This window comes from Aquarana catesbeiana, linkage group LG02 (genome assembly GCF_042186555.1).
Source record: "Aquarana catesbeiana isolate 2022-GZ linkage group LG02, ASM4218655v1, whole genome shotgun sequence".
NCBI lineage: Eukaryota > Metazoa > Chordata > Amphibia > Anura > Ranidae > Aquarana > Aquarana catesbeiana.
The window spans coordinates 16,785,251-16,799,391 of record NC_133325.1 but is presented as its reverse complement, the minus strand read 5'-3'; the positions used below and the strand labels follow the sequence as shown (position 1 = coordinate 16,799,391).

At 42.0% G+C, this 14,141-nt stretch overlaps 1 protein-coding gene across 1 annotated transcript in view; it reads left to right on the top strand.

Moving 5' to 3' along the window:
• Positions 1–443: 443 nt before the first annotated feature.
• The window catches only part of PDE2A (phosphodiesterase 2A), a 791,783-nt gene continuing 778,085 nt past the window's right edge, over positions 444–14,141 (top strand). Inside the window, exon 1 of the mRNA XM_073612615.1 lies at positions 444–783. Coding sequence (XP_073468716.1) covers positions 716–783 — 68 coding nt within the window. The 5' untranslated portion in view covers positions 444–715. The remainder of the gene's footprint in view (positions 784–14,141) is intronic.

Below are 14,141 nucleotides of genomic sequence, written 5' to 3'. Positions count from 1 at the left end.
GAAGAGGTTACCCCCAATGAAGAGATCACCCAGCATAGAGGACCGGTCTCACATGTCAGGGAAGAGACCCTCCGGTAAAGGTTACCCTCAAGGAAGGGGTCGTCCAGCATAAAAGACTGGTCCCACATGTCAGAGAAGAGATCCTCAGGAAGAGGTTACCCCAAATTAAGGTGTAGCATGGAGGACCGGCCCCACATGTCCCAATCTGGTGCTATCTGCTGTTGACCAAGGGAGAGTATATGATACACAGAACAAACCAAATGTCTTACTTTAAACTAAGCAGACTGATAGCCAGCAAAAGACTGATATGGTCTCCTGTCTATATAGACTTGGTTGGAGGCCCATAATTGATTGAGCAGGTTGTCCCGCAGTTGTGATACACACACACACACACACACACACACACACACACACACTGACAGCTCAGTAGACACGCTGCTTCTCTCACTCCCTCCTCTGCATGTTTCCGCAGGCTGCATTAGGATCTGTTACAGCATCAGCATCAAACTCCCTCTCACAGACCGGGAGGAGACAGCTCCTTATTGCTCCATTATCCTCTTCCCCCAGCCCAGGGAGAAGGTGACGGCAGGAGAACCAGGACCAACTCCCCCCCCCCCCCCATCACCCTGTCCGGCTCGGCGGCTGCCTGCTCAGACCCCGGCCCGCCAACTCTCTTTTCTCCTGGACTGACCGGACAGTGAGAGGATGAGCAGCCATGGGTCAGGCTTGTGGCCACTCCATCCTGTGTCGGAGCCAGCAGTACCAGCCTGCCACTTCTGATCTGTGAGTACCAGCCTGTGCCTCGGCACTGGGGGGGGGGGGGGGGGGTGTGGAGCATTGCATGGGACATCTGGGGGAGGGGGAGGGTTTGACAGAACTTGTCTGACAGGTGACAGCGAATGCTGCTTGAATGTGCTAAATGAAGTCAAATGGAATTGCATTTTATTTACTGGCTGTCCTATATTCCATACGAAGTTCTCGGTTGGTGTAGCGCCGCCTTAAGCTGTAGCCTCCGGTTGGAGGTCGTTGGGGGGAGGGGGTCAGCGTTAAGTTTAGTTTCTAGAGGATTCTCTTATAATAAAAAAGGAGAGTGATGACTTTTTTTACACTGTAACTGTTTGTTGTTGGCTTATAGAATGATGACTTTTTACATTGTGATGGTTAACGTTCCTCCTGAAGATGGGACAAACCCAATGCCATTGAGGGACTACACGTACCAGGGCGGATCGGGGCACTCTGGGATTTGTAGTCCCCCAAGGCGTCTTGAATCACATTACGGTATCCGTAGATGCCAGCTGTGTTGTCATGAACATTTATTTCCATCATATAGAATAGAAAGTAGCAGAAAAACCATGAACAGAACAGCCAGCGGGCTATAAGAAATGTTTATCCTCTACACTGTTGTTCTCCTTTTGCCTGCACAGATAAGTCCACATTGCGGCCCTCTGATGACGCCTAAGAGGGACCAAACTATAAAAGAAAAGTGTATTTTGTGTGTCAGGGTATTAGAATATATTTGTCATGTGGATAATTTCTCGTATTTCTATACCCGCCAAGGTCATGGCGTTCCCTGGAATGTGATTGATGACTCGTGTATAGATTGTGTCTGCTCTGCCAGTCTGCCATCAGCGTCCCTTTCCAAGGGTGGCGGTTCCTCCGCCGTGCAGGGGTGGGCACACCGGGGGGGGGGGGGGGCAGCTCTGGGGGGGCATTGGCCTTATTTCAACAAAAGAGAAATACAAAAGCTGAAAAATGTTCATTGCTTGGCTGCCATGTTCCTTCTCTGGGATCTTGAGAATCGAAAAAAAGAGTGAAATCACAACAAAGTCAGGGTTCGGTGAAGTTTGGGGGACGAGCATGACACCCCGGCAACTTTTCAGAGGGAGATCAGCAATGGTACCCTCCATCTGGCTCTCATGAGAGGCGGCCCCTTTAATAAGGCAAGAAAAAACGAAGGGCCAGTTCAACCAATCAATTCATCACCATTGCTCCTGCTACGTGCTATCCGGATTTTATATATCTATATCTATATATATATATATATATACACACACACACATATATATGTATATATATATATATATATATATATATATATATATATATATATATATATATATATATATATATATATATATACATAGGCGTGCGCACAGGTTGTGCCAGGTGTGCCTGGGCACACCCTAATCGCTTTGTGTGCTGTTGTCTGCTGTTTAGACCCGTGATATTTTACCAAATACCCTACTGGGGCTCCCAAAAAAAATTGGAAAAAAAACAAATTAAAAAAATAAAATTGTTAAAAATAATAATTAAAAAAAATGTTAAAAAATAATTAAAGAAATAAAATTGAAAAAAATAATGAAATAATAATAATAAAAAATTACTGACACCTACCTCTGCCTGCCCTACTGACATTGTCCACGGCTCTACTGACACCGGCACTATATATATATATATATATATATATATATATATATATATATATATATATATATATATATATATATATATATATATATATATATATATACACACACAGGTATATGTGTTGGGGTGCACACCCTAATGCAATAGGCTGCACACACATATATATATATATAGCACTCTCGCCTAGCAGTAAGAAGGGTCGCTGGTTCGAATCCCGACCATGACACTACCTGCCTGGAGTTTGCATGTTCTCCCTGTGTCTGCGTGGGTTTCCTCCGGGTACTCCGGTTTCCTCCCACACTCCAAAGACATGCTGGTAGGTTAATTGGATCCTGTCTAAATCGGCCCTAGTATAGGTATGAATGTGAGTTAGGGACCTTAGATTGTAAGCTCCTTGAGGGTATAGGGACTGATGTGAATGTATAATATATATGTAAAAGCGCTGCGTAAATTGACGGCGCTATATAAGTACCTGAAATAAAATAAATAATAAATAAATAATATATATATATATATATATATATAGGAAGTGCAGTCGCTTTAGGTCTGAGGGGAAGATCTAAAATGAGGGGAAGCTCTGCTGATTTTATCATCCAATCATGTACAAGAAAAAAAAGTGCCATTTTTTAAATTTTCCTTGCATGTCCCCCTCGGATCTCCAGCGACTGAACTTCCAAGTGCACTTGTAGAAGTGGATTTGCCTTTCGTAAATCAACCCCCTATGTGTATAATAATATTTGTACATCTCCCCATAGCCCAGCACTTTCCCAACACGTGGCAGATGAATAATATTACATGCTTAAAATCAAATCGTGATTAACCCCTTGCCACCCAGGCCAATTCTGACACTTCTCTCCTACGTGTAAAAAAATCACATATATATATATTTTTTTTGCTAGAAAATTACTCAGAACCCCCAAACATTATATATGTTTTTTTTTTTTTTTTTTAAAGCAGAGACCCTAGGGAATAAAATGGTGGTCGTTGCAACTTTTTATCTCGCACGGTATTTGCGCAACTATTTTTTAAAAACACCTTTTTTTGGGGGGAAAAAAATGCATTAAGAGAAAAAAAAAACAGTAAAGTTAGCCTAATTTTTTGCATAATGTGAAAGATGATGTTACGCCGAGTAAATAGATACCTAATATGTCACGCTTTAAAATTGTGCACGCTCGTGGAATGGCGCCAAACTTCGGTACTTAAAAATCCCCATAGGCAATACTGTAAAATTCTTTACAGGTTACCTGTTTAGAGTTACAGAGGAGGTCTAGTGCTAGAATCATTGCTTTCGCTCTAACGTTCGCGGCAATACCTCACATGTGTGATAAAAAAAAAAATGTAAAAAGAAAGTGTCAACATAGAAAAATAAAAGTAAAATAAACAATAAAAACAAAATGTAAAAAGAAAGCGTCAAAATAGAAAAAAGTAAAATAAACAATAAAAAAAAAAAAGTAAAGCGCCATATCCCCACGTATGTGAACATTGTTTACATATGTGGGCGCAACCTACATATGCGTTCGCTTCTGCGAGCGAGCATGTGGGGACAGGGCGCTTTACTTTTTTTTTTTTATTGTTTATTTTACTTTTATTTTTCTATTTTGAGGCTTTCTTTATATATATATATATATATATATATATATATATATATATATATATATATATATATATATATTTTTTATAAATTTTTATTAAAGACAAGAAGACAAGAAAAACAATGCAGAAGTGCTTACATTCAATGCGGAGAAGAGTTTACAACCGTACCATATAATGTATCTTGTGTGTCCTTTACTATGTACTAAAATGTGTCTCAATAGGGAGTGATCAGCCATTGTCAATATTGCCGAACATCACAATTATTCCAAATCTTGTCATTTTTATAAATAATAACAGAAACAAGAAGAAATAGAAAGCAAAGACAGGGGGAAAGAGAGGTGAAAGGAGGGGAAGGAGGGGTGGGGAAGGTAGGTGTCCGTCTCAGACCCGTCTCTTATACTGAAAGGTTCTTAGAATATTACTTTATGCATTTAAAGCCATGATTTCTGCAAAGGTGGGTGTGTATTTAAAGGCAACCCAACAGGACCACACATTCTTTATTAATTCAGTTTTGTTTCTAAGAGAGTATGTTAAGTCTTCCATATAGTATATTTGGTCTACCGCTTTTAGCCATTGACGTAGCGGCGGTGCCATGGGTTTTTTCAAATACTTGGGTACAGTTCCTTGAAAAAGTATTCATACCCCTTGAAGTTTTCCACATTTTGTCATGTTACAACCAAAAATGTAAATGTATTTTATTGGGATTTTATGTGATAGACCAACACAAAGTGGCACATAATTGTGAAGTGGAAGGAAAATGATAAATGGTTTTCAATTTTTTTTACAAATAAATATGTGAAAAGTGTTGGGGGGGCATTTGTATTCAGCCCCCTTTACTCTGATACCCCTAACTAAAATCTACTGGAACCAATTGACTTCAGAAGTCCCCTAATTAGTAAATAGAGTCCAACTGTATGTAATTTAATCTCAGTATAAATACAGCTGTTCTGTAAAGCCCTCAGGTTTGTTAGAGAACCTTAGTGAGCAAACAGCATCATGAAGGCCAAGGAACACACCAGACAGGTCAGGGATAAAGTTGTGGCAATGTTTAAAGCAGGGTTAGGTTATTAAAAAATATCCCAAGCTTTGAACATCTCACGGAGCTCTGTTCAATCCATCATCCGAAAATGGAAAGAGTATGGCACAACTGCAAACCTACCAAGACATGGCCGTCCATCTAAACTGACCGGCCGGGCAAGGAGAACATTCATCAGAGAAGAGCCAAGAGGTCCATGGTAACTCTGGAGGAGCTGCAGAGATCCACAGCTCAGGTGGGAGAATCTGTCCACAGGACAACTATTAGTCGTGTTCTCCACAAATCTGGTCTTTATGGAAGAGTGGCAAGAAGAAAGACATTGTTGAAAGAAAGCCATGCAAAATCCCATTTGCAGTTTGCATCTGCAAATTGAGAAGCCATGTGAAGGAGAAGGTGCTCAGGCAGGGCTGGACTGGGACAAAAATTTGGCCCTGGACTTCACCCAGACTGGCCCACTTTGACAGGTCTTGCCACCCAAGCCCCCCCCCCCCCCCCCCCCCACTAGCTATTAGCCGTTTTACATTATTTCTCTTATAGGCAGTATCAGTGGGGAAGCTAGACATTATTTCACCTGGGGCAAAGAATCAGTTTGGCGCCCCCCCCAATGGAACAAGATTAGGAAGGAAAGTGAGGCCGCCCTCCTTCCAGATCGTATGATGAGCTTCTAAGTGTTGACTCCAGAGCATCATGTCTGTATTCAGGCGCGCTGCATAACTAGCCAGGGAGAGGAGGTGAGCACTGTGGGGGGGGGGGGGGGGGACAGAGGACTGGAGGGAGGCAGCGGTCCACTGTCACTGAAATCGGCCCACTGAGCCATCGGCCCACCGGGAAACTCCCTGTAGTCCCAATGGCCAGTACATGCCTGTGCTCAGGTCACGAGACCAAAATTGAACTTTATGGCCTAAAATCAAAACGCTATGTGTGGGGGAAAACTAACACTGCACATCACCCTGAACACACCATCCACACCATGAAACATGGTGTTGACAGCATCATGTTGTGGGGATGCTTTTCTTCAGCAGGAACAGGGAAGCTGGTCAGAGTTGATGGGAAGATGGATGGAGCCAAATACAGGGCAATCTTAGAAGAAAACCTGTTGGAGTCTGCAAAAGACTTGAGACTGGGGCGGAGGTTCACCTTCCAGCAGGACAACAACCCTAAACATACAGCCAGAGCTACAATGGAATGGTTTAGATCAAAGCATATTCATGTGTTAGAATGCCCCAGTCAAAGTCCAGACTTAAATCCAATTGAGAATCTGTGGCAAGACTTGAATTTGCTGTTCACAGACGCTCTCCATCCAATCTGACAGAACTTGAGCTATTTTACAAAGATTAATGGCCAAAAATGTCCCTCTCAGATGTGCAAAGCTGGTAGAGACATCCCCAAAAAGACTTGCAGCTGTAATTGCAGTAAAAGGAGGTTCTACAAAGTATTGACTCCGGGGGGCTGAATACAAATGCCCCCCACACTTTTCACATATTTATTTGTAAAACATTTTGAAAACCATTTATCATTTTCCTTCCACTTCTGTCCCACTTTGTGTTGGTCTGTCACATAAAAATCCCTATAAACTACATTTACGTTTTTGGTTGTAACATGACAAAATGTGGAAAATTTCCAGGGGTATGAATACTTTTTCAAGGCACTGTATAAGGGCCTTAGCCGCATTTAATAAGTGTGGGGTAATAGATCTCTTATATGGTCCTAATGGCTTGTCTGTACAGTGCAATACCACCCAAGGGTCATTCAATACCTCCGAACCCTGGATCTCTTTGATCCAATAAAGAATTGTCAGCCAATATGATCTTATAATTGGGCAAAACCACCATATATGGGCATGGGTGGCTCGCTCCCCACATCCGTATCAGCAAAGCGGGGAGATTGCGGGGAACGACCTGTGAAGAACCTCTGGGGTGTAATGCCACCTTGTCAGCAGTTTATTCTTTTTATATTTTTTTAAATTGCTTATTTTACTTTTATTTTTCTATTTTGACGCTTTCTTTTTACATTTTTTTAATTGTTTACTTTACTTTTATTTTTCTATTTAGACGCTTTGCATTTTACATTTTTTCTTAATCACTTTTATTCCTATTACAAGGAATGTAAACATCCCATGTAATAGGAATTACATGAATTGCATGACAGGTCCTCTTTACAGTGATATCTGGAGTCTATAAGTCCCCACATCCCCCCTCTAGACTGGGAAGCCTGAAAAAAAATTAAAAAAAAAAAACGATCTCGGCTTCCCAGCCGTGGCGGCGGCATATTTCCAAATACAATGCCCGACCTCCAAAAGGTCATAGAGACTTCCGGGGGCTGATCTGGTCCGTCGGATTGTCTATGAGCAACTTCCGGCGCCGACCGGTTCCTTCTCCGGCTCGCCAATCGCACGGGTGAGCCAATAGAAGCACTGGAGGGCGGCGGGGGGGGGGGGGGGGGGGTAGCATCCTCTCCCACCTCCTGTAAGAACGGTAAAGCAGCTGAACAGCCGCTATGATCGTCCCTACGGTGCAGGGAAATGAAATGAAGATATCTGAATCATGTCTGTAACTGCACACATCATTCAGATATCACTGTTTAAAGTCTGTGACCTCATATGACGTCGTGGGGGTAGGTAGTGGTTAATAATTGAATTTAATAATAATTTAAAAAAAGGAACAAAAAATAATAAAACAAACAAAAATGTTCTATTTTATTTATTTGCTTGTTGTTTTTTTTATGTTATTTTTTACAATTTTTTAATATATTCATTTATTCACATATATCAGAGGGTGCCATTTCCTATTATTTATCTGTCACTGATACATTGGTGGAGGGTGATATACTGTATATATATATATATACTGTATAGGCGGGCGGAGTCTCAGGGGTCGGAGGTGAAGACTGATTGGTGATGATAATAAGGGACCGGGAGCGGCAGACACAAACTTTGGACTTTTTGTGGTGAGTTCTGTACACATTGGAAGCACATTGCAGTGTGTGTGGCGTGTCAGAGAGAAAAGATTGGAGGAGAGTGAGAGAAAAAGTGTTTTCCTGGGACTGAACCGTCTTCTGCATCTATAGATTTATTTTTGCCATAATAACACAATCAGAGTTGTATAGAGTGCGGGGCCATCGAAACAATCGTTTAGAACAATTGGTAGTAAAATGTAATTGTAGGAAAAGAAAATTATAATAAATGAAATGTTATATATATTACAGTCCAGTATCTTTATAACTTTTATTAACTGACTGGGAAGTTCTGTGTATGTGCTCTGTGTAAGATAATAATAATATGCAAATAAATACATTGTTACATAGTCACATAGTTACATAGGTCCATAGTTACATAGTGACATAGTTACATAATTACATATGTACATAGTTAAATAGTTACATAGGTATGTAGTCACATAGTTACATAGGGGGTTATTTACGAAAGGCAAATCCACTTTGCATTGAAAGTGCGCTTGGAAGTGCAGTCGCTCTAAATCTGAGGGGTAGATCTGACATGAGGGGAAGCTCTGCTGATTTTATCAACCAATCATGTGCAAGCTAAAATGCTGTTTTTTATTTTCCTTGCATGTCCCCCTCGGATCTACAGCGACTGAACTTCCAAGTGTTCTTGCAGTGCAAAGTGGATTTTCCTTTAGTAAATAACCCCCATAGTTACATAGTTACAAAGGTACATGGTCACATAGTTACATAGTTACATAGGTACATGGTCACATAGTTACATAGTTACATAGTTACCTAGTTACATGGTCACATAGTTACATAGTTACAAAGGTACATGGTCACATAGTTACATAGTTACATAGGTACATGGTCACATAGTTACATAGTTACATAGTTACATAGGTACATGGTCACATAGTTACATAGTTACATAGTTACATAGGTACATGGTCACATAGTTACATAGTTACATAGTTACCTAGTTACATGGTCACATAGTTACATAGTCACAAAGGTACATGGTCACATAGTTACATAGTTACATAGGTACATGGTCACATAGTTACATAGTTACATAGGTACATGGTCACATAGTTACATAGTTACATGGTCACATAGTTACATGGTCATATAACTACATAGTTACATGGTCACATAGTTACTTAGTTACATAGGTAAGATATTTATAAATCATTTAAAAAATCGATAATATCAATTTACCACTGTACTTTGGATGAGCATTCTAATCAGAGGAAGTTTAAAAAATGGGTGGAATTCCCCTTTAAATAGTTACATGTTAACATTACAGGGTCATATAGTCACATAGTTACATGGTAACATACAGCGCATCCGGAAAGTATTCACAGCGCTTCACTTTTTCCACATTTTGTTACAGCCTCATTCCAAAATGGATTAAATTCATTACTTTCCCCAAAATTCCCCCATAATGACAATGTGAAAGAAGTTTGTTTGAAATCTTTGCAAATTTATTCCAATAAAAAATGAAAACAAATTCCATGTATATAAGTATCACAGGTTCCTCCCATGTACATAAGTATTCACAGACTCCTCCCATGTACATAAGTATTCACAGACTCCTCCCATGTACATAAGTATTCACAGACTCCTCCCATGTACATAAGTATTCACAGACTCCTCCCATGTACAGAAGTATTCACAGGCTCCTCCCATATACATAAGTATTCACAGACTCCTCCCATGTACATAAGTATTCACAGACTCCTCCCATGTACATAAGTACTCACAGACTCCTCCCATGTACATAAGTATTCACAGACTCCTCCCATGTACATAAGTATTCACAGACTCCTCCCATGTACATAAGTACTCACAGACTCCTCCCATGTACAGAAGTATTCACAAGCTCCTCCCATATACATAAGTATTCACAGGCTCCTCCCATGTACATAAGTATTCACAGACTCCTCCCATGTACATAAGTATTCACAGGCTCCTCCCATATACATAAGTATTCACAGGCTCCTCCCATGTACATAAATATTCACAGGCTCCTCCCATGTACATAAGTATTCACAGGCTCCTCCCATGTACATAAGTATTCACAGGCTCCTCCCATGTACATAAGTATTCACAGGCTCCTCCCATGTACATAGGTTTTCACAGGTTCCTCCCATGTAGATAAGTATTCACAGGCTCCTCCCATGTACATAAGTATTCACAGGCTCCTCCCATGTACATAGGTTTTCACAGGTTCCTCCCATGTAGATAAGTATTCACAGACTCCTCCCATGTACATAAGTATTCAAAGGCACCTCCCATATACATAAGTATTCACAGGCTCCTCCCATGTACATAAATATTCACAGGCTCCTCCCATGTACATAAGTATTCACAGGCTCCTCCCATGTACATAAGTATTCACAGGCTCCTCCCATGTACATAAGTATTCACAGGCTCCTCCCATGTACATAAGTATTCACAGGTTCCTCCCATGTACATAAGTATTCACAGGCTCCTCCCATGTGCATAAGTATCACAGACTCCTCCCATGTACATAAGTATCACAGCCTTTGCCATGACACTCAGAATTGAGCTCAGGTACGTCCTGTTTCCACTGATCATCCTTGAGATGTTTCTACAACTTGGAGTCCACCTGTGGTAAATTCAGTTGATTGGACATGATTTGGAAAGGCACACACCTGTCTATAGAAGGTCCCACAGGTAACAGTGCATGTCAGAGCACAAACCAAGCCATGAAGTCCAAGGAATTTTCTGTAGACCTCCGAGACAGGATTTTATGGGAGCACAAATCTGAGGAATGGGGCAGAAAAATTTCTGCAGCATTGAAGGTCCCAATGAGCACAGTGGCCTCCATCATCTGTAAGTGGAAGAAGTTTGGAGCCACCAGGACTCTTCCTAGAGCGGGCCGCCTGGCCAAACTGAGCGATCGGGGAGAAGGGCCTTAGTCAGGGAGGTGACCAAGAACCCAATAGTCACTCTGACAGAGCTCCAGCTTTTCTCTGTGGAGAGAGGAGAACCTTCCAGATTAACAACCATCTCTGTAGCACTCCACCAATCTGGCCTCTATGGTAGAGTGGTCAGACGGAAGCCACTCCATAGTAAAACGCACATGACAGCCCGCCTGGAGTTTGCCAAAAGGCACCTGAAGGACTCTCAGACCATGAGAAATAAAATTCTCTGGTCTGATGAAACAAAGATTGAACTCTTTGGCCTGAATGGTAAGCGTCATGTCTGGAGGAAACCAGGCACCGCTCATCATCTGGCCAATACCATCCCTACAGTGAAGCATGGTGGTGGCAGCATCAGGCTGTGGGGATGTTTTTCAGCAGCAGGAACTGGGAGAACAAAGGTGTGGCTACGGGACAACTCTGTGAATCTCCTTGAGTGGCTCAGCCAGAGCCCAGACTTGAACCCGATTGAACATCTCTGGAGAGATCTGAAAATGGCTGTGCACCGACCTTCCCCATCCAACCTGATGGAGCTTGAGAGGTCCTGCAAAGAAGAATGGGAGAAACTGCCCAAACATGCCAAGCTTGTAGCATCATACTCAAAAAGACTCGAGGCTGTAAATTGGTGCCAAAAGTGCGTCACCAAAGTATTGAGCAACAGCTGTGATACTTATGTACATCCAATTGTTTTCATTTTTATTTTTAATACATTTGCAAAGATTTTAAACAAACTTCTTTCATGTTGTCATTATGGGGTATTGTTTGTAGAATTTGGAGAAAAATAATACATTTTGGAATAAGGCTGTAACATAACAAAATGTGGAAAAAGTGAAGCGCTGTGAATACTTTCCGGATGCACTGTAGTTACATAGGCACATAGTTACTGTTCATCTTGACATAGTTACATAGATTTTAAAGTTGGAAAACATATGGAAGTAATCTCAGGTGATACCACACTCAGGTAATCTCAGGTGATATCACGCTCAGGTAATCTCAGGTGATATCACGCTCAGGTAATCTCAGGTGATATCACGCACAGGTAATCTCAGGTGATACCACACTCAGGTAATCTCAGGTGATATCACGCTCAGGTAATCTCAGGTGATATCATGCACAGATAATCTCAGGTGATATCACGCTCAGGTAATCTCAGGTGATATCACGCACAGGTAATCTCAGGTGATATCACGCTCAGGAATCTCAGGTGATATCACGCTCAGGTAATCTCAGGTGATATCACGCTCAGGTAATCTCAGGTGATATCACCCTCAGGTAATCTCAGGTGATATCACATTTAGGTAATCTCAGGTGATATCACGCTCAGGTAATCTCAGGTGATATCACGCACAGGTAATCTCAGGTGATATCACGCACAGGTAATCTCAGGTGATATCACGCTCAGGTAATCTCAGGTGATATCACGTTCAGGTAATCTCAGGTGATATCACGCTCAGGTAATCTCAGGTGATATTATGCACAGGTAATCTCAGGTGATATCACGCTCAGGTAATCTCAGGTGATATCATGCTCAGGTAATCTCTGGTGATATCACGCTCAGGTAATCTCAGGTGATATCACGCTCAGGAAATCTCAGGTGATATCACGCACAGGTAATCTCAGGTGATATCACGCTCAGATAATCTCAGGTGATATCACGCACAGATAATCTCAGGTGATATCACGCACAGATAATCTCAGGTGATATCACGCTCAGGTAATCTTAGATGATATCACGCTCAGGTAATCTTAGATGATATCACGCTCAGGTAATCTCAGGTGATATCACGCTCAGGTAATCTCAGGTGATATCACACTCAGGAAATCTCAGGTGATATCACGCACAGGTAATCTCAGGTGATATCACGCACAGATAATCTCAGGTGATATCACGCTCAGGTAATCTCAGGTGATATCACGCTCAGGTAATCTCAGATGATATCACGCTCAGGTAATCTCAGGTGATATCGCGCTCAGGTAATCTCAGGTGATATCACGCTCAGATAATCTCAGGTGATATCACGCACAGATAATCTCAGGTGATATCACGCTCAGGTAATCTTAGATGATATCACGCTCAGGTAATCTCAGATGATATCACACTCAGGTAATCTCAGGTGATATCACGCTCAGGTAATCTCAGGTGATATCACGCACAGGTAATCTCAGGTGATATCACGCTCAGGTAATCTCAGGTGATATCACGCACAGGTAATCTCAGATGATATCACGCTCAGGTAATCTCAGGTGATATCACGCTCAGGTAATCTCAGGTGATATCACGCACAGGTGATCTCAGGTGATATCACGAACACATACATACAGGAATGATCTCTTGTGTGTTAGTAAAATTTATATTTATGCGCCATTAACATTTAAAAACATTTTTTGGAAGTCAACATGTCATTACGGATGACATAACACACAAACAGCAGCCATTGGTGTGGGCGGGGCTCACTTAATGGGAATAATTTAAAGGGACCAGGTGAGACAACCCCACCAGAAATTGTCTGCTTTGTATAATGAATAATAAACCATACAACAATGCCATAGTAATCCTAATGTGCCTTTCCAGGAAGGGTGCTGGGCTGGCAACACCGAGTACAACACTTGTAGATGCCGGAGAAGAGATAGGTCCTTCCCCAGATTGGGTACTTTCCTAAGCTGGGCTTCTTCCACCTTTCCCTGCACTAATCCTACCTCTCCCTACCTGGATGCTCCTCAGTCCTCACACTGCAGGGGCCCACCAGAATGACTCAGCAGGGGCCATACTGTATCAAGCCTCTCTGAGTCCAATATCTCTGCCCAAACCCCAGGAGAACTTAGTATCCAATCAGACACAGGCTCTCCCAAGATGGCCATTAGAAGCCCAGTACAGAGGAAAATTCTCTGCAGGGTTCTTCTAACTCCACTGAGCAGCACTCATTGAAATCACTGCGTTTACTTCTGGCCAGTCTTGTGCAAAGTGAGTGAGCAATCTGAGAAATGCCACCTCATTCCCTGCTCTGGTACTGGGACAAAGGCGACTACACAGCACCCTCCTACATGTGCATTAGGTGTGCGCATACTGTAGCTCTGTACAGACCTCTCCGCCACCCAGGTACTTAGTGGTGTCAACAGTGACTTAATTTCCAAGTCAGAGCTCAGCTCCACCCACTTCAAGTCTTTCGATGCAACCTGAGCACCTCCTAAAAAGG